This window comes from Diplotaxodon limnothrissa, linkage group LG15 (assembly GCF_057381915.1).
Source record: "Diplotaxodon limnothrissa isolate DT_005_m linkage group LG15, D_limnothrissa_male_GT1.1, whole genome shotgun sequence".
Classification (NCBI taxonomy): Eukaryota; Metazoa; Chordata; class Actinopteri; order Cichliformes; family Cichlidae; genus Diplotaxodon; species Diplotaxodon limnothrissa.
This window is the reverse complement of record NC_140610.1, coordinates 28,139,294-28,161,422: the sequence shown is the minus strand read 5'-3', so window position 1 is coordinate 28,161,422 and position 22,129 is coordinate 28,139,294. Positions and strand designations below refer to the sequence as shown.

General features: G+C 42.5%; 1 protein-coding gene across 1 annotated transcript in view; it reads right to left on the bottom strand.

Annotated features, from left to right (window-relative positions):
* The window catches only part of LOC146617701 (tumor necrosis factor alpha-induced protein 2-like), a 63,344-nt gene extending 44,055 nt beyond the window's left edge, over positions 1-19,289 (bottom strand). Inside the window, exons 1-4 of the mRNA XM_085373205.1 lie at positions 19,268-19,289; positions 17,828-17,938; positions 7,060-7,490; positions 5,959-6,170 (exon numbers count right to left, since the gene is read on the bottom strand). Coding sequence (XP_085229331.1) covers positions 5,959-6,170; positions 7,060-7,490; positions 17,828-17,938; positions 19,268-19,289 — 776 coding nt within the window. The remainder of the gene's footprint in view (positions 1-5,958; positions 6,171-7,059; positions 7,491-17,827; positions 17,939-19,267) is intronic.
* Between the last annotated feature and the right edge of the window lie 2,840 nt (positions 19,290-22,129).

Genomic DNA, 22,129 nt, shown 5'->3' with positions numbered 1-22,129 from the left:
TCTGGCACTGCGGGATTTGATTCCCTGCCGTTGTAGTGTGTTACTGATGGTGACCTTTGTTACTTTGGTCCCAGCTCTCTGCAGGTCATTCACCAGGTCCCCCCGTGTGGTTCTGGGATCTTTGCTCACCGTTCTCATGATCATTTTGACCTCACGGGATGAGATCTTGCGTGGGAGATTATCAGTGGTCTTGTATGTCTTCCATTTTCTGATGATTGCTCCCACAGTTGATTTTTTCACACCAAGCTGCTTGCCTATTGTAGATTCACTCTTCCCAGTCTGGTGCAGGTCTACAATACTTTTCCTGGTGTCCTTCGAAAGCTCTTTGGTCTTGGCCATGGCGGATTTTGGAGTCTGACTGTTTCAGGCTGTGGACAGGTGTCTTTTATACAGATGATGAGTTCAAACAGGTGCCATTCATACAGGTAACGAGTGGGGGACAGAAAAGCTTCTTACAGAAGACGTTACAGGTCTGTGAGAGCCAGAGATTTTCCTTGTTTGAGGTGACCAAATACTTATTTTCCACCCTAATTTACAAATATATTCTTTACAAATCCTACCATGTGAATTCATGGATTTTTTTTTCACATTCTGTCTCTCACAGTTGAAGTGTACCTCTGGTGCAAATTACTGACCTCTGTCATCATTTTAAGTGGGGGAACTTGCACAATCGGTGGCTGACTAAATACTTTTTTGCCCCACTGTATATTAATGGTTTATTGCCATTTCGTAGTTACCAAAAGACAAAAGGACATTTTAACCCTCAGCACAACATCACAGCTAATACATGTCACATATTAGTCATTTAAACAGTAATAATTAAATATTTTTACTATACTATAAACAAAAATATATAAATACTATATCTATAGATAACACAACAATTAATACATGTATTGCTTAATTAATAAAACATCAGAAAGATATAAAAACAGATTAGAAATAGCAATAGCTTCATAACAGACCAATAAATCAACACATTTTCATCAGCAGATGCTTGCATGTTCAGTAAAAATATTTCAACAACAAGTTTTTGATTAAAATGATGAATGAACTTCAGCGTTATGTAAGGGAAATTTCATGTTGGACTCATGGTCCTTTGTTATTCCAGTTTAGGACCATGTCTCTGACGTATGTATCATATCAAATATATGTCATATCAAAACAACCCCACACCTGCAGTTGTTTCAGTTTTTCACAGGTGTTTCCTGTCAGTGGTCAACCTCACTCAGGTGGACATCCATATCACCCAACCAAACAACAAGCTCCTCCCTTTGTGCTTCAAATCCCTCCCACTCTGAGACAAGGAGCTGAGAGAGAGAAAACAAGGGTCAATTATAAAGAAGAGAGAAAAGTGAAACCCTCCTCAGAAGGTCGACCTGTGATGGACTCCTGTTTGGTGTTCACGTCATCCCAGCGGCGGCTGCACTCACTCGCCAATGCCAGCAGCCGAGTCTGCAGGGTGCCCTGGAAGAGCATAGTTAATTTTCGACTCTTCCTGGTCAGGCTCTCCAGCTGGATGAGCCAAGGTCTCCCCTTTCACCACCACCTCTAAACACACAAACACAAATTGCATGTAAAGCAGGAGGTGCAGATTTTTTTTGCTATTCTTTTCTAAATCCAGGCTTGATCACGTGGAGGTATTTGGAAAACTTTTTTGGCCAGCGGACGACTGTTGTCTCGCAGAAAGTCAAATCAAATGTATGCGATACACAATCAATTCACAAGAACACATTAAAAAAGAAAGTCCCGTTCTTGCCTGATTTCAAGTGAAATCTGCATCAAAACAGGGAGACAGAATTAAAACAAGTGTTTGTAGCAAATGTGAGCACAAAGCTTCACTTTATACAAGCCTGCTATTAAAGTTCTCCTCTATGCAGACAACGTTCCTGTTTTCAAGGCACAACTTGGATCTGCTGTACAAATCTTATGGATACACAATAAATGAAACAGTAGTGTGCACGACTTCAGATTCTGATCCCTTGTCTTAATATGGTCCCAAAAGGCTCACAACAACCAACATAGCGATAGCAATAAAGCAAACGTTGAGGCTTCAAAATACAAAGTCCATAAACTAATGGCTGACATGGGTTTTATCATAAGGGTGATAAATATACAACATATGGTCTTAAGACTAAAAGTATAATACAGATTTTAGTCTGAGAGATTTGACGTTCATTTACCTGCAGATGCCCTATACGTGCCTGCTCTGTGGTTTTCCACAACATTTTGCACATCACTATTTAATACAGGAAGTAGGTGAACTAAAACAAGTCATCTTTCTTTGTGAGAGGACCATATTAATGAAACCAATCTCAATGACATCACAGAGATCCCTAAAGATGCTACTGCTGTTTTTCTTCCTCCTCATCCAAAGCTTCCTTCTCCTTGTCCTCGACTTCCATCCAATTGTAATTCAATCTAATTGTGTTTCCCCCTCCTCTTCCTCATTTTGTTGGAGCTGTGAAAGGAATTAGTGTGAATCTGAATTAATTTTTGCAAATGTGAAAAATCAGCTTTTCGGTCAGAGATGCTCTTGTGATTTAAGCTGGGAAGAGTAGATTTATGTGTTGATGCTGCCTGCTTCATCTCTACGACTGGTTGCTGAGTGATATTTACACCCCGGCTGGATTACAAACTTTAACCACGTGTTGAACTTTGGCCCAGCGTTGATACCTCTTGTATAGTATAGTATAGTACTTGTATAGTATAATGACCTCTTCTTGGCTTAATGTATGATGGTGGATAAATGAAATGTACAAAGAAAATTTAACTATATCACAAAAGATCATCTATCTTTGAAACATCAAATGACCGGAGCATAACTTGTCAAGTAGTCTGAAAATAAGTTATACAGTAACAGTCAAAGACACACCTTCTCATGTGTCACATTCTATTCATTCAAAACACTTACGCATAGCTGTGTTTTATACAGCTCTTACAGACTGCAAAGTACAGGCTGATGTGAGTATTTAATGTAAGAGTTTCTAGAGCAGACACAGCGCTCATGTCAAACAGGCTTCATGCGCCCTTTTAGTGACTTTAACAATATTATAAATTTTAATATCGGTCTAGCTGACATTACGTTATGTACGCAGCACGCAATTTGAGAAGCCAAAGGTTCAAATTAGCTGGGAGCACCTTCACTTAATTATAACAGTGGTTTTGTTAGGAAAACAGTTCTGTATACTGGATACTAAATTGCGTTAACATCAGCGGCTAACGTATCTAACATAGCTAACCCTTGTTGTTAGCACAGCATTAACAGCAAGCTACAATGACAAGTAACAAAAACAAAACAGTAAAAAGGTTTTAATGAAAATGTTTTACCTTTTCCAACAGTCCCAGAATCCAGAGCTTCAAAGACCAGCAGGTACTGAAGACTGTTATCCGCTTTGCTGTCACCGACTGTGAGAAAGTGTTTTTTCCCTTACAAAGTTCAAGGCCCACCGGTCGCACAATCTGTCTGCGCATGTGCATCCCAACAATTGACGCCCCCCTTCTCTTTCGGAAGGTTGCCACAGTACGACATGTTCTAACGTGACTCTCTCTCTCTGTCATTTATTTGGCTCGAAACACATATTAACAAATTGCTCAGTGATAAACAAGTACTCAGATCCTTTACCTAAGCAGTGCGCTTTGTCAAAACTAAGTAAGTGTGTCGATAATGAACACATAAGTGTGTTCACTACACATAAGTGTGTTCATTACACTGACATTCTGTTGTACAATTGTTATTTACTTGTATTTTATAATTTGACTTTACATACTGCTGGGTGGTTTATAAAGTTTACAATAATTAGTATTATCATTTTGCTATATTTTCTAATATGTATAATAATCTCAAAAGTAATGCCTTGAAACAGAAAATAGTAATACTTTATTAAAACTTAAAACTAAAGTACAGTAAACGTCTTAATAATAAATTCCATATTCTATTACCACATTATTTGTGATCAGTGGGTTTGCAGGGTTAGGGGTGTTGGGGGTAGGGTCTTTAGGCTTTGGCCCCCACCCCTGCCACCAGTATATTTTTAACCAAGTATTTCTAACTTTTATTTGAATATTCAGTTTCCTACCATCTGCTCTTAAAGGGTAATTGCCAGGTAACCCGCCCTCCCCCTTTGCACACACATGTACACAAACAAAACACACAGTATAATTCACACTATAATTATAACAAATATGTATGCCATTTTACACCATCAAATTTAGATAGCTAAGGATGAAGAACCTTTTGTTCTTTAAAGAACCATTTGTAGTACCTAAAGAACCATCTACAAAATAAAAAGGTTCTTTGACATATGATGGTTCTTTAAAGAACCATGAAGACATCTGAAGAACCATTTAAGAGCCATAATTTTTCTGAGAGTACCAGGTGGGCCAGCAGGTATGGCTCTCAACCAAACACATTCCACTCAAAACTGAATCAAAGATTATCCACAGCGCCCCGGCATACTCCATCACCCGCATTATGGATGCTAGGCATCGCGGTAGAGGTTTTCAGTTTTTGGTGGATTGGGATGGGTATGGTCCGGAAGAGCGCTCCTGGGTGCCGCGGTCCGCAATTCTCGATGATGCCATGGTGAGAGAATTCTGCCACCGGCACCCTTACAAGTTTGGTGGGTCGCCGGGTGGCTCGCGTTAGAGGAAGGGGTACTGTCAGGGTCGGACGGTGCCCCGACCGGTCAACCCGCCTGTGTGTATATGTGTGTGTGTGTTTTCCTCTCTCGCTCTGTTTCCCTCCGCTGTGGTGTTTACGGAGGTCGGATAGCAACGAGGGACCTCCGACCCGGAGGCGCTGTGGCCCTGAGCTGCCTCACCTGCAACCGATTCTCCACCAGCTGCTACCAATCATCCACCATCTTGGGCAGGGCTATTTAATGGTGTGGCTGAGCGAACGACAGCGCTGGAGTATTGCACTAAGCCTGGTAATGTTACGAGCCGCTCATGTTGCTCAGTGTTGTCTGCTCTTTTTGGTTATTCATTACTATTGTCTGTGTGCAACTAGGAACTGGGACGGAGGATTCACGAGCACAAGAAAACACTTGGAGGAGAGACTGGCACTCACTACCACGCACGGTTTGAGCACGGGAAGGAGGACGCACCAACTATTATCATTGCACATTTTAACTATTGTCAACCTTTATCCATTGTAAATAAACGCATTGCTTATATTCACAGCTCCGTGCTTGAGTCCACTCAATCCTCAACCGTGACAACTTTCTGAAGTCTTATTGACCACACCGAGCAAAGATCATAATTCACACACACTAACTTCTCTCCTTCACATGAGTCTGACAGAATACGATCATGCAAAAGAAACTAGCCAGTGGTTATTACAGAGAGGATAAAGATAAGGCCTGTGGACCAGAACTGGGACCTACAGGTCTGGCTGATGGTTTAAATAAATAATTGTGAATGTTTCACAGCGCAGCAGGAATCTGGGCTGTGTTCAGGTAAGGCAGAGGACTGATGCTCAGACAGGACCTGCTGTGATAGTTCTGCTGTAATAGTTCTGATGTAACAGCTCTGCTGTGACGGTTCTGCTGTAACCGTTTTGCAGTAACCATTCTGCAGTAATGGTTCTGCTGTAATAGTTCTACTGTAACAGCTCTGCTGTGATGCTTCTACTGCTACAGTTCTGCAATAACAGCTCTACTGTGACGGTTCTGCAGTGATGGCCCTGCTTTAATGGCTCTGCTGTGACGGTTCTACTGAAACGGTTCTGCAATAATGGCTCTGCTGTAACGGTTCTGCTGTAACAGCTCTGCTGTGACAGTTCTGCAATAACGGCTCCCCAGTAATGGTTCTGCTGTCATGGTTAAGCTCAGTAGAAGTGTTTAGGTTCGCATTGATTTGTTTCAGGGTTGTTGTTATGGTTGTTGCTATGGTGATTAGCACTCTGCTCTTTGGCCTGTGGGCAGCGCTGCCACACCCAGTGCCACACAGACTCATTGTGGGTAGTACTGGTTGACCCAGGACAACAGGTAGCTGCAGTCATCGTCGTCCAGCCCTGCAGCGGTGAGCTGAGTGAGGTGGGCCGAGAACTCCTGATGGTACAGGCCGGCGTAGAGGTTCATGATGTCCATGTGAGGAGGGTAGCAGTTCTTCACCCTCCTCACCACCGTCAGCAGGTCTTCCTTCACACATCTTCCCACTCGACACACCTGGACAGGTTCATCGAACAGGGAGTAGGGTAAAAACTCTCATCAAACCCCGTATTAACATTAATCGACTGTCCCAACCAAAACAAAAAGGGGGATTAGTCCTGCCCAATATAGATTATTAAAGCATACTTTTGAAATGGCTAGATTAGGCAAACATTGAGCAGAGAAAAACAAGATAAACTGGATTTTAATTGAATAAGAATAATTTTAATTTATTCAGTAAAAAATCTTAATATATATTATTATACTCCTTCAAGGCTGTATAGAATGGGTGTTGGTAGAGAGGACTTGTGTTGGAAATGCCAACAAGCCAAAGGTACTGATACATGCCCCCTGAATGCCCGCTGTTTGTTTGTTTTTTCAGTTTGGAACACTGTATTGAATTATATGCAGGGATGGAAGGTTTGTAACTTGCCCAAATCACCTAAATTATGTCTACTAGGAGATAAAAGAAAGGTGCCACAATTAAATAAACACCAGTTTAGAGTGTTAAGCACTGCACCAGTAACATGTGCCTGTGTCATTTTGGAATACTGAAAGGACACCTATACTCAAATGCTTAAAATGTGGCCAGAATGATTGGGAACTTTACTTGCGAAAAGATGTTGGGAAGGTAAGATCATGTGACGGAAGCTTTGGTGGAACAATGGGGCAATTTCTGCACCTACATGTCTACCTGACTTTTTGTTTTGTTCTTTTTGTTTGCTTTTTTCTTGTTCTCTTTTGTTTTTGTTTTGATTTTTTGCTTCTTGTTTTTGGTTGTTGTATTTTTGTATTTGTTATAAAATGTAAAATCTAATAAATAATTGAATTTTTAAAAAAAAACTCTCATCCAGCTCAAACTGAGTACCAGCAGAGCTCCTCCCACACCTCCTCCCAGGTGACTAACCTGTCTCTTCACAGGTGAAGAGAGCCAGTCGGTTCCTCCCGAGGTGTCTTTGGCAGCCTCCTTTATTCGGCCCTCCACCATGTTCTGGAGCAGTATGTTGTGGATGCTGAGACATTTCTGAGGACGCCATCTTGGGACTCGCTCCTCCTGACAGTCTCTCCAGCGCTGGTCCTGCGCCTCCTGCTGCTGGATAGACACCATGGCACTCCTCAGGACCTTCAGCTCCCCTGCAGAGGAGGAGGGGGTGAAGGTGTCATTGATGGCCATCCACAGCTTCAGTTGCAGAGCCTCGAAGTCTTTGTGCAGCTCGTCCTCCTCTTCCTCATTGACCGAGTCATAGCTGAACAGGTCCTCCTCCCTCTCTATCAGCCTCCTGCTTGATTCTTCCAGCTGCTCCTCCTTCTCCACTTGCACCTGCTTGACCTCATCCCCTGAAGAAAACAGAAAGCATCAGAAGCAAAAAACCACAGGAGCTAAATCCATCAACAGATCAGGTCCTGCTAGCTCTCATTCTTCATGTGAACCAAACACCTGCAGTTCCTATGACATCCAGCAGAAACAGCAGTGAGTCACCCCCATAGACTCCCATGTTAAAACTTCACAGCACAAATAAACATATTTACAGCCTGATAAACAAACAGTTTGGTCTTTTCCTTCATTGCACATGAATGGGGTGGTGGGGTCTTTATACTTCCCCTGTTTATTAGGGGAGTCGCCTATTTTCACTGACACAGGAGACTATCTGATTGTTCAGTCTGACGTCACTAGCCGTGTCTGGGTCTAAACTCCGCTGCAGGTCCATATATCAAACGATCACTATGGCATTAATGAGAGTTGAAAAACTGTCTAAAGTCTTTCATCTTTAATAAAATGATCAGCGTTCTGCTCTACCAGGTGTAACAATTGAGTTTAACATCCAGGCATCCATGAAAACGGAATTTATGACATTTAACGGAGTTAGAAGTTAGCAGGGAGTTAGCTCGCTAGCTTCTATCTAAATACAGTGGGGCAAAAAAGTATTTAGTCAGCCACCGATTGTGCAAGTTCCCCCACTTAAAATGATGACAGAGGTCAGTAATTTGCACCAGAGGTACACTTCAACTGTGAGAGACAGAATGTGAAAAAAAAATCCATGAATTCACATGGTAGGATTTGTAAAGAATTTATTCGTAAATTAGGGTGGAAAATAAGTATTTGGTCACCTCAAACAAGGAAAATCTCTGGCTCTCACAGACCTGTAACGTCTTCTGTAAGAAGCTTTTCTGTCCCCCACTCGTTACCTGTATGAATGGCACCTGTTTGAACTCATCATCTGTATAAAAGACACCTGTCCACAGCCTCAAACAGTCAGACTCCAAAATCCGCCATGGCCAAGACCAAAGAGCTTTCGAAGGACACCAGGAAAAGTATTGTAGACCTGCACCAGACTGGGAAGAGTGAATCTACAATAGGCAAGCAGCTTGGTGTGAAAAAATCAACTGTGGGAGCAATCATCAGAAAATGGAAGACATACAAGACCACTGATAATCTCCCTCGATCTGGGGCTCCACGCAAGATCTCATCCCGTGGGGTCAAAATGATCATGAGAACGGTGAGCAAAGATCCCAGAACCACACGGGGGGACCTGGTGAATGACCTGCAGAGAGCTGGGACCAAAGTAACAAAGGTCACCATCAGTAACACACTACAACGGCAGGGAATCAAATCCCGCAGTGCCAGACGTGTTCCGCTGCTGAAGCCAGTGCATGTCCAGGCCCGTCTGAAGTTTGCCAGAGAGCACATGGATGATACAGCAGAGGATTGTCATGTGGTCAGATGAAACCAAAGTAGAACTTTTTGGTATAAACTCAACTCGTCGTGTTTGGAGGAAGAAGAATACTGAGTTGCATCCCAAGAACACCATACCTACTGTGAAGCATGGGGGTGGAAACATCATGCTATGGGGCTGTTTTTCTGCCAAGGGGACAGGACGACTGATCCGTGTTAAGGACAGAATGAATGGGGCCATGTATCGTGAGATTTTGAGCCAAAACCTCCTTCCATCAGTGAGAACTTTGAAGATGAAACGAGGCTGGGTCTTCCAACATGACAATGATCCAAAACACACCGCCCGGGCAACAAAGGAGTGGCTCCGTAAGAAGCATTTGAAAGTCCTGGAGTGGCCTAGCCAGTCTCCAGACCTCAACCCCATAGAAAATCTGTGGCGGGAGTTGAAAGTCCGTGTTGCTCGGCGACAGCCCCAAAACATCACTGCTCTCGAGAAGATCTGCATGGAGGAATGGGCCAAAATACCAGCTACTGTGTGTGCAAACCTGGTAAAGACCTATAGTAAGCGTTTGACCTCTGTTATTGCCAACAAAGGTTATGTTACAAAGTATTGAGTTGTATTTTTGTTATTGACCAAATACTTATTTTCCACCCTGATTTACGAATAAATTCTTTACAAATCCTACCATGTGGATTCATGGATTTTTTTTTCACATTCTGTCTCTCACAGTTGAAGTCTACTGTTAGATTTGTATTGTTGATTGTCATTTATGCTTAGAAATATTTACTCATATATGCTTAGAAGTGTATATAATCATTGGTGGATTGAAAGGATGTTTCATCCTAAAGTAACAGCTCTGTGTAGCATGAAGGGGGAGTGCGTTCACTCCCTCTACAGAGTGTTCCGGCATAGATTACACACCTCCTAGGAAAGGCCGTATCTTCTCTTGCTGATATATGGTATAGCAAACACACGTATATCTGTTTAAGTATAAGAGCCTTTTGTTCAGATGGACCGCTAGACTCCTGGCACCAGCTTTGGGGAGTCTTCACAGGGTCACATCTGGACCTCACACACACACACACACACACACACACACACAGTATTCTTTGTTCACATGTATACCTATGTAAGATGTCATATGTTAATGACCCTATGCATATTCATGTAACCACAATAAAAGGAGTGCTATGGGGAGCCTGGCTGAGAGTCTGATGGAGGCTAGGTGGTGGGACGACACTTGGCTCCAGCCAGATTTCCCTCATGCATGAGTAAACCAGCCTGCTTGTGTCTTGCTTTGCAGTGTAATTATATTGTCTTCAACGTTCCAGCGGATAGGTACAAGCTACAAACCTATCATTAATTGGTCCTTCGATGCCGGAGCCCTGGGATCGCATTCACCGAGGGGGGGGAGAGGCACGCTGAAAGACTGACGTCAGCCAGGAAGTTCCTGTGGATTCGCTGTCTGTCCTTTCTCCTCGATGAATGACGATCGGCGGGATTCGAGGCTACATTACACGCTAAGCAACACCGAGTAAGTTTAAGTCTTTGCCGCTGTGTTCAGCAAAGCACGCATCCACTGTGTGAGGTTGCGTTGAAAGTCTTTATCACTGTGTGCGATAAAGCGCGTGATCACTGCTATGTAAGTCTTTGCCACTGTGTGCGGCAGAGCACGTGGTCACTGTGTGAGACTGCGTTGAGACAATAGGCCTAATTTTTGTTGGTTGTGAGTGAGGATATTTGTTGTTGTTGTTGTTGTTGTTGTGTGAGTGTGTGCGGAGTAGAACACGTGGTCTGCGACACCGACTGTTGTTGTTATCATGGTTTCTTAAGCAGCCAGGAGTGTGTGGAAAAGGCCAGCCCACATCAGCTGCTGTGCTCTGGTGGGTGGCTTTCCCCCCACCCCTTGCTGACACAAAATGTTAACTCTTTAGCTTGCCCTGTTCGACAACAGCCTGTGTGCCAAACCATTGAGGTGGATAGTTGTTAAAAGTAACCTACATTAAGCTTGTGGTTGCTCAAATTCAGTACAATGACATGTGAGGTCATGTGAGGTGAAGTGATATAGGTAAATATTTAAACTCATGAAGTGCATAGAGGCACTTGACCTGTGTGGAAGACTGTCGTCTTATTATGAGCCATTGTTGAGATATAGAGCACATCTGTGAAAACAACTAATATGCTGCAACTACTGTGTGATGTCGCGTTGCAGTTTTGTTTTTGTTTTTTGAGCTGATGAGCAAGCTACACATTATCAGATCAAGAGCTGTCTGAGAACTACTCAAAGAGAGGGGAAACAGAGAGTGTGCAGCGTTTCCATGAGCAGTTTTTCTGCACCTTGACTAGTGTGTGTGTAGCATCAGCATCATGTTTTTGTTTATTTGTTTTGTTGGATTAAAAATAATTAAATAAACTGGTGATCATGCCTATGGATCACCATGGCACATATCTCCAGCCATATGATTTATTTATGCAGATGAAAAAGTGAGTGTGAATGTGTCTGACATCAGTGTTTTTGTGCACTGTGCAAAAGTAATTGCCTTTGATTGTGAGTGAGAGCAGTGATTTTGCGGATCACAAGCTATTGTAAAGGAAAAAAAAAAAAGAGTGAAAAAGAGACAAATTACATTGTAGACGAAGAAAAATAATCATAGGAAAAAGGTTTTGTGTTGATCAGCCAAAAAACAACTACAATGTCATTTTCTGCTTTAAGAAAGGATTGTTCACACAAACACGGACAGAGAGAGAGAGAGAGAGAGATGTGTGTTGATTAAGCAGTGATGATAATGAACATGTCTTAGTTTGTCACTTTCAGGTGAAAAGCAGACCTGTATCAATTTTCCACATGCAGCGGTCGGACGGAAGAAATTTATAGTTAAACATCATTGGAAACATGCAGGCCAAGTTCTGGCTGACTTATATACAGCGCAATGTGTTTCTCAACCTCACAAACTCACAAGCAAGCTCACTCCTCCCTGAAGAATGCAGCTCCAAAGCAATAACATGGCAGATAAAGAGACAGCATCAAGTCCTGAGCAAAAAGTCTCAGCAAGCAGCAGCAATGTGGACAAACAGCATCAGAGAAGAGCAAACCCATCATCCTGACTGATCGGATGAATGGCACTGTGTTTACAACAAGCTGCAACTTCACTATGCATGTGAAGAAAACTTTTGAGGAGAACTGAGGAGACTGTTGGAGTTTGACATTTGCCACCTGTGGAGTAAAATGGCAAGAAGAGACAGTGGAACACAGGACAAAGCTGAAGGAGAACTGCCGGCTGGGGACTGTTGCAAGTGGGAGAGGACAACAGAGTGAGAGTAAGTGGAAACACAGAGGAATGCTGTTATTAAATGTGGGAAATCAAAATTTGGGTTAGCAAATCTGGGGAAAAGAAAACTGACTGCTTAAGTTGGAAAATTGTGAAGGAGTCTGAAACAGATAGAAACATACAAAATCACACAAACAAGCAGAACATGAATTAACTTTACTAACAATTCCAAACACAAAATGACTCATGAAGACTCATAGCACATTAGTTAAGAAATGATCAAATAATAGCAGAGAAGTGTGTAGGAAAGGCAGCTTTAAGAACATGCTCTGCTGGATATGCAGCTCCACAGACATGCATTAGACCTGTCTAATTACACAAACCTGCAATGAAAATTAGTTTGTTATCTTTCATCAGTGTTAAAATAGTGTCAATTTAGCAGACACTTGTTATCAAATACTGAATTTATCCTAAAAAAAATTGACTCTCCAAGTTGCAGGACAACAATTTAACCTTTGTGGGGAAAAAAAAAAAAAAATCCTGGTTTGATGAATCAGTGATCAGGCAATAAATTTAGTGTTAAAATGGTAAATTGGGAGAAGCTTCCTGCTTGATTGATGCAGCAAGTAATTTACTGTATGAGGGAAATTGTCTTTTGTGATACTATTTTGAACATGCTTTCCTGTTGTCCTGTCAACTTAGTGGGTTAATGGCTGATATGCAAATTAGTTGATCGGGTTTAGATTAATGAAAGGTGACTGAATTCTAGCACGAGTGGATGAGATGTGTTTGAGTGGAAACTCTAAAACACTGAGTTCCCTGCTTTGATGTGCGAGTGAATTCTGTATCTAGATATACAACTCTGAATACGTCAGAACAAACTTCTTTTGTGAAGTGCATGACAGCATGTCACATGTTTTATGATGAAGGGAAAAAGGAAAATTGAATAAAATAGATCTGTGGCCTAAATGAGTGAAGAGCACAGACCTGGTGATTAAACTCATAAGTTAATAAGACTGTTGTGTGTTGTGCAGCTGATGGTTGGTTTGGAGTGAATCTAGCTGATGATTCTTCTCCTGTTGTGAAGTTGATGAGGAGTTTGTGTCATGACTTAACAAGGCCTTTTTATTTTGATACTTTCACAGTGCACTGAAAGTTTGGTTTGATAATCTCTGTTATTTTTCATTTTTATCTTTTGAACAGGCACTGATTTTGTTTGTTTATTTCTTTTCTTTAAGCAGATCTGCACGTCGGGAATTGAAAGTGCTATACGACCGATCGAGAAAGCCACTTATTTGGGACAATTATGTCCCAGCCTAAAAAAAAGGATTCAGCGAGCATTACAGTTCTTCATGTGGTTTGCTCACATGATTTATACCAGGACACCTGGTTGATGTTTTTCCTACTACAGGATTTTTGGGTTTATGTGTGAGGAAAACTGTGTTTACAGGTTATGAGTGGTGATGCTGTTACACTGTGTTTTGGGAAAATGTGACGTTATTTTGATGGTTGATTTTATGGTGTTTTTATGGCACCTCTGGAACCTGTTGACCTGTGTCTGACCTCCATCTGACCACAGTCAATGTGTATTGCTAATGTTTGTTTCTTTGAGAATGCTGTGGAAGATTCAGCTGAAACGGACAAGTGACATGAGTAAAACAAATAAGAGATTACGGTATTTATGGAATAGTTTATTATGGGCTCTTTGCTGGCCACTTTGAGCCCATAATAATAATATGTGAGTGGAGTGACTTTGCTTAAGAGAAGTCACCGATTACATTAATGTTAACTGAGCACATGGGATGATCCATGTTTGAGGCGAATTATGGTAACAATAGTGATTTAATGATTTGAGAAAACCTGCACATGACACTTGTCTTGCCCGTGCTGAATGCTTATTACTCTTTTGATATAATTGTTTATACGTGTGAAGTTTGATTTTATTTCCAGATCTTATGTATGCAGGCTCCTGGTGGAGCCAGTTTTTAAGACAGGGATCCAGGTTTGGTGAGTTGACGCATGAGAGTGTCCATGCGTCAAGAGGTGGGGTCCAGAATTAACATTAAACAATGTTTACTATTATTGTTGCAGTGATTTGTGTGATTAGCCGTTTATTTACAAGTATTAAACCTATGCAAGTGGTGCATCCATGTTCAGATGAGGCTTTGATGGCCTATAAGTGAAGTTCACTGAACTAAAGAATGTGGTTTGATGATTGTTGACATGCTCTCCAAATAGAAGTTTTTCTGAAATACAGGTGCAGCAGTGAGAAGCAAGAAACATTCCAGGCATAGCCCAGGCAGTGGTTGAGGTCAAAGGTCAAGCTGGTTGGGGCCCATCATGAGATCAGACCTTGGAGCCACTGCAAAGAGGTCGAGGTCCCAGGAAACCCCAGCACCCCCAAGACAGCACAATAGAGAAATCTCACACTTGGTTGTTTCAGTGGTGAGGGGGGAGTGCTGATTGAGCCCCCGTAGGGTAAGCTCGCACTTCAACCTCCAGCCTCTGATCAACTCTAAGGCAACCATGTGCGAGGCGTGACGGCTGAATCAGCTGAACCCGGAGGAAGGCGGAGAAGCTGAGTGTTTTGAGACAGATCCAGCAGGCCCAAAATCAGGACTATGCGTGACGAAAAGGAGTGCCTGAGAGGATCGTCCACAAGATGGGAGCTGAGGCCAGGAGAGAGGCTTCAGGAGGATCAGAGATCATCTTCAGCACAGCAGACATGACACAGAGAGCTGTGCTACTGAGCTTCCAGGAGATTTTAAATAAAATGAAAGATTCAATATTGACGCTGAGGAAGACAGCTAAGGTGTACGACGTGCTCTGCCTTAAACCTTCAGCAGCGTTGGAACATGAAAACTCGAGGGATGAGGAGCGTGCCAAGCTCCATCGACAGCGCAGAAGGAGGTCGAGGATGACATCATGATTCTGTGAAAGCACAGGAACCAGAAGCTATGGTGGTGATGACAGCAGTTTCCTATGAACATCACCTAATGCGGTGCCACTATACTGTACATACGATGACACTCTGAAGGCTGCTGGGATCATAACAGCAGTAAGACAACTGAACCCTGCACCGTTTTCACAGAGGTGTTTCTCTGCAGAGCGTGGACAATGAAGGAGTCATAAATATCCCCCTCACAGGACGAAGGCCTGAAGTGAGGTAATGGGAGGCCATAAAACTAGAGTGCTGAGAAGTCTGCAGCTCTGGAAATAGCTGAGACCCATGTTGACAAACAACAAAACCAACTGGTATGTTTGAATGTTTATTCTACATACATTTGGACTCTGGTCCTATGGACAATGATGGAAACATCTGGAAGAGACATTCATGACGCCCTGCAGAGCTCAAACCACCCTGCAGAGAGACATGTGATTTGCACACCCGCAGGAAGCATCACCAAGCTGAGATGTTTTTGAAAATGTTGCTTTCTTATTTTCACTATTAAATTAACAATTTCTTTGTTTGCTTGTAGGATGCAGTTTGCCATGAGATGAGATCAATGAGGAATGAGATAACTGCTAATACATTTGTTAAACTGTGTATTTTTTCAGTAATTTAGGGTGATTTGACATATGCTGAATATAACAATGTTTGCATTGAAACTGTCAGACATGAGGTATTCATAACTGGGAACTTTTCAAGCATAAAGGTCAAAAAGGGGGGAAATGTTAGATTTGTATTGTTGATTGTCATTTATGCTTAGAAATATTTACTCATATATGCTTAGAAGTGTATATAATCATTGGTGGATTGAAAGGATGTTTCATCCTAAAGTAACAGCTCTGTGTAGCATGAAGGGGGAGTGCGTTCACTCCCTCTACAGAGTGTTCCGGCATAGATTACACACCTCCTAGGAAAGGCCGTATCTTCTCTTGCTGATATATGGTATAGCAAACACACGTATATCTGTTTAAGTATAAGAGCCTTTTGTTCAGATGGACCGCTAGACTCCTGGCACCAGCTTTGGGGAGTCTTCACAGGGTCACATCTGGACCTCACACACACACACACACACACACACACACACAGTATTCTTTGTTCACATGTATACCTATGTAAGATGTCATATGTTAATGACCCTATGCATATTCATGTAACCACAATAAAAGGAGTGCTATGGGGAGCCTGGCTGAGAGTCTGATGGAGGCTAGGTGGTGGGACGACACTTGGCTCCAGCCAGATTTCCCTCATGCATGAGTAAACCAGCCTGCTTGTGTCTTGCTTTGCAGTGTAATTATATTGTCTTCAACGTTCCAGCGGATAGGTACAAGCTACAAACCTATCATCTACCTCTGGTGCAAATTACTGACCTCTGTCATCATTTTAGGTGGGGGAACTTGCACAATCGGTGGCTGACTAAATACTTTTTTGCCCCACTGTACAATATAGCATGTCCTGACTGCAGGGTTTTGGAAACAAATTCAAACGTACAGCTCTGCTATCACTTCCAACATAAATGAAGACAGAAAACTAAACAGCAGTGACGTTTGTAGGGTTACTGAAGTTGGGCTAGCTGGTATATAATGATGTGCTACGTGACCGCTAGCGACACAGCTATGTTAGCATAATATAAACAAGCTAACTTTTTTTCCACTCGATAAAAGTTAACTTGAGTGTTCTCGGTGGTCAGGAACAAATGTAATCGCATGGCAGGATGCTGTAAAAGGACCAAACTTCAGCCAGGAGAACAACTGAGATAATCCATCCACAATACGAGGTTAGTCATTCATATACTGCTGCATAGGCTGGGCTGTAGTTACATCCTAAGGTTTTAAAAACTGAGCTTAAATAAATGATTAGTGGTAATAAAAGGAGAGGGAGGTCAACAGGGATCACTGACTGTTTTAGGAGCTTTTTGAGATTAAATAGAAGAAAATACATAACATTAAACATGTTAACAACACAAAAGCCATATTAAACGCATACTACTTTAGACCCGGAAGTAGGATTCGTCGCGTCATCACTGAACAACCGGATAGCTGGTTGTTAGAGCCAATCTATAGAGAAATATTTTTGATACTGTTTCAGTTATTATGTTACATGTTTAATTTTGTATAATATGTTGTTAGAGAATAAATGCTGCGCGTTTAATTTGTGTCGGGTAAGAAAACATTACAACATTACAGTAGCAGGTTAGAGTGAGCCAGGACGGCAATGGAAATGTGCGCTGTAGCAGCAAATAGTTTTTTGACCGTGACATCTTTTGTTTGTATGTACGAGTCAGAAATAAATCTGAACAGCTCACATTAAGAAGTGGAAGAATTATTTTTTCGAAGCTTGGGACAGAAATTCGCCACTACACTGGTAGCTAGCAAGCTTCACCTGAACTGGACTTCTGGACTGTGTTTGTCCTGTTGGAGCCTTTTGAACCATTTTAAATGAAATCATGTGACCAATCGTATAGTTGCTGTGAGGTTACTGTACTAATAGACTGTCCAAGAGGGCAGAACTCTGGTGAAAGTATTGTGATTGGATGTCACTGAGCACTAATTAGCAGGCACCATCTCGGTAAGATGCTCCCATTCAGTCTATGCTAACCTAGCTACCATTAGCGTCCACATGTTGCCATTTTTGGAAACAAAAACGAACATAGAGAAAATCTTCAAACTGAGCCTTCACGAAAGCTACCAGTGGGTGACGTGACTGTTGCTATGTCCATCCTTCATCTACAGTCTGTGGTCCTGGAGAGCTACCTGGTTCTAGCAGGGCTTCTGCAGGTCTCACCTTCATTGTTGTTGTGCAGTTTGCGGTTCTTCCAGATCTTTGAGGGGATCTTCAGTCTTGGCAGTTTGCTCCAGGCTCCTCCTTCTTCTCCACTTTCCTCTGCACCTCCTGCTGCAGTCAGTAAGATGATGAATGAATATGTGCAGCTGATATCGATTAATTAAATCCTGAATCGAATTTTAAATATAAATGTATTTTGCCAGAATCTTAGCTTAGAGCTCACAAAACTATTTCAACAACTGCAAAACAGCTAAAACAGCAACGATTAAAGAGCGGGAAAACGGAAAAAGATGTAAACACAAAGCACGGCTCGTTCACCTGACGGCACACAACACAGACACGCCGTTGGTGCTGAAAGCCAAAATCTAAAATATTCTGAAACATCAGGTTTCATCGCTTTCCTACTAAAATTCACTTAACTAGCAGCAAAAGATCAAAACTGGGCTTCACATTTGATAAAAATCGTCATTAATTCCCTCTTACTTTGGCTGTTATTCCCTGCACAGCTCTCTCTCTCTCTCTTTCTCTCTCTCTCTGTCAGTTTACTCAGAGACCAGTTTACCATCAAAAATATCTGTTTTCTGCATTATTTGCTGCTTATTATGCACAAGTCTACCGTTTTGTTCAGTGCTGTCGGCCTCCAACATGAAAGCCTCATTTCTGCTGTTCAATGCTGAAGAAATTTAAACTTTTACAAATGATTGCTTAGCTGTCTCTCTAATCAAACCTCTGTAACTTTGCTCTGATTTACTTAAGCAGCATCAGGTAGTATGTTTTCATGGTTTTCTTCTGTTTTTGATCTACTGCAGAATATTTTTAAGGCGGTTATCTGCTATAAAAAGCCAGGCCGGGAAAATCTCCTTCATGTTTTTATCCTCAGTTACTTTGGCACAAAGGCATCTGCTGTGACGCTACATAGATATAAGTACTGCAATGGATAATGATGATGAAAGCCCTGCTGCAGACAGTCAATACAGTGTAAGCTGACAGGCTCGGGTCCACTGCAGAGGGCTCACAGATTTTCCAGCTAAACCTGAGCGGCAGCATGAAGCACTGATATGAACACCAGAGTGAAACTCGCTGCTGCGCCGTAAATTTGAGTTTTTTTGAGCGGAGTTTGGTGCGGACTCTGCACTTCCCCAGCAGAGCACCACCTGCAGTCTGAAGGCCTGCCGCTGTAGCTCTGATGGAAACACTTCAAACAGTCCGATCAATCAGATCAATGAGTCCGCTTATCGATCACCAGCACACACACACACACACACACACACACACACACACAAACGTCAAATCGACGACAGGGACTCCGCAGCTCCGCTAATCTCCTCACCGGCCGCTCTGTGTCTGAAGGAGCAGCGGGAGAGGGCAGGGCGCGTGAGCAGCAGGAGCAGGAGGTGTTACTGCTGAGTCTAACCTGAACCGAAACATAGATGAGCTCACCTTTACTCCTCTGATGACTCATTAGGAGCTGAAAGTACTTCCGCGCGGGCAGGACGACGATCAGATCGACCGGGACCAGGACTGGATGCAGCTGAGAGCAGGTGATGTCTGAATCCCCCTCACGTCATCCTGAAAGAACACTTTCAGTTTCGGTTCAGAAAAGCTGCATCATCATCAACACTTACACTCAAGGACACACACAAAGAGACACACACAGATTGTGTGTGTGTGTGTCTGTGAGTTTGAGTGCTTGTCATAGACCGTACTCCCCCTTTTAGAGCGGGCAGCCAATCCCACACACGCAGATGTAGAAAACCTGCCTGTTCCCTTCCTCGCTGGTCCGTGTTTAAAATGGCTTCCTGATGTATCTGCGTAAATGAGCTATCTCTTCTTCTCACAACTGGTAAAGTTCATGGTTTCCTGGCACAGACCGACTTCTAAGCGCAGCCATTCCACGACCTTAATGTTAGCTGCTTTATGTTACCACAAACTGTGGTGAAGCAAGTCAATACAACAGAAAAGCTCCACAATTGTCTCTTCTTTCCACTTACAGTGACGTCTCCACCGTCTGTGTGTCGAAATAAAACAAGGCCTCTGTTATACTTGTCACACGACCCTGTTGTTTTGTACTGATGTATGATACCATTGATTTCCTTTCCGATCCAATACCAAGTAATATTCAGGGTGGTATCGACGATACTGATCCGATACCGATACTTTGTACAAAACATTATTTTATTTATTGTATCTTAAATTATAGCATCATAATAATTACAGGACATCAGATTACTTGTTCTTATCACTTAATAATGCAGAGTTCATCATATAGAAATAAAAAAACTGAAGTTGTGCACTATTTGAACACCTTGCCTGCCTGCAGCACTAAAGGACTCCGTGAGAGACGTCTGTCTTGCCCTAGCAGCACCTGTCCTTCTCCTCCTCTTCAGTTCGCCTCAACATAAGCTCATCATATTCTGTGATATGATTTACTCTGAGGTGTTTGACAAGGTTAGTGATGTTGCCACAACCATACATGCCAACCCCCCTGATTTTTCTGGGAGAATCCCGAATTTCAGTGCCCCTCCCGAAAATTTCCCGGAGCAACAATTCTCCCGAATTTCTCCCGATTTTCCACCCGGGCAGCAAAATTGAAAAACCATATTGCAGAATTCATAGCGCGGCCCAGCCAATTCCAGTTTCCAACAATGGCGGCAGCTACTTAGTTTTAATTTTACTCTTATTTCTCTTTCTGGGTCACAAAAAAACTTTTAACATATTTTCAGGTGAGAATGTAGCTGTGTAAACTTCAAATATCTGAGCCGACCGACACATCGTCTTCAAACCCCCACGGTCTTTCGCTACTCGGGTTAAACATGAGATATAAGTCACTTTGATAACTTAAAAATGTTATTGTTTGGCTTTTTTCAGTGTTTTATTTGTTCGTGAGTAAATCGGTTTGGCTGAGATTAAAGTTATTAGATTAGATTAAATTAAATTAAACTTTATTAATCCCTCGGGTGGGTTCCTCTGGGGTTTTCACACAGCTGAATAAACGTTAAACAGAAAACTAATTAAACAAAGTGTGAGACGGTCGAGAGTTTACGCCAGCTGTTTCCGGGCCGGCCAATAATAACGGTGACATTTAACGTATTTTATCCGATAAATAAACACTGTAAAATGTATTTATCACCCCCCCAACAGCCCTTTTGAATGTCTCCCTAATTCTGAAGTCTCAAGGTTGGCATGTATGGCCACAACACCTCACTTTTTTGCCACATGTATTGCAAACCACGTCTCAGCTGTTTGTGGAGGTAAAATACGTTCACACAATTACGCTCAGCCATTGTTGTGAAGGGGCTGCGAGACATTTATACAGCCGTATTTCGCACATGACTATGAAAGGCGGAAGAGGAAGTAGTTCCTTTGAATATAGACAATCCGAATGTTATAGTTTCTTTCCACTGTGTTCCTGTTAATGATAAACTACAAATTTACCCTAAATTACTAAAATATCGATATTTTAATGTGAGAATCGATTCTAGAACATAAATGATTGGTATCGGAGGAATCGATATTTCAGGATCGATCCGCACATCACTAGTGTTTTGTCGTCGCACAGCGACCACGAGGACGCCTGCCTGTGGTTTTTTGACCATGTGGACTCACCCACAGAGAACTGCACCCCAGGAGCGGACTTCATCTGTCGGTGTCTGCAACAGATGGTCAAGACCACTTCTTGCACAATTTTCGGCTGCTATCGTCTCCACAGCGAATCATCTGTCTCCACATCACTCTGTTCCTAACATCCTCCCCAACACAGCAGGCTTCTGCATGTCCTCCTTCAGTAGATCCATGAATCTTCCTTGAGGTCCTCTTTTCATCCTCCCTGCCAGCTTCAACATCCTTTGTCAAAAATACAAGCCTGTACATGTCCAAACACCTGAGCTTTAGTGAACCCGTCCCTCTGAAAAACTCTTTCTAATCTGTCCGTTCTGGTCAGTCCCAGAGCTGAAGACGTTCAATTAACAGTTAAACCTGATGAGGAAAGGTGTCACGGTCTGCAGAGACAGGCCGTGCGGTGGTGTGTGTAATGGACCCAGGTGCGTACTGTTACGAGTTCAAAATTGGGGATGGAAACAAGAGAAAAAACCACAATAACAACACTGGTCCGGCCGGGTTGAGTCAAACGATGATTTTAATGATCACACGCGTGGGAGATGGACACTGTATGCAGACAGCCTCAGATCTCAAAATGGTGGAGCATTGCTCAAACTTTTATAGCGTCTGGTGCCTCCACCTTATCATAAAAAGCCTAAACATTCGCATGCTTTCTCTCACACGGCGTCTAAGCTACGACCTTGG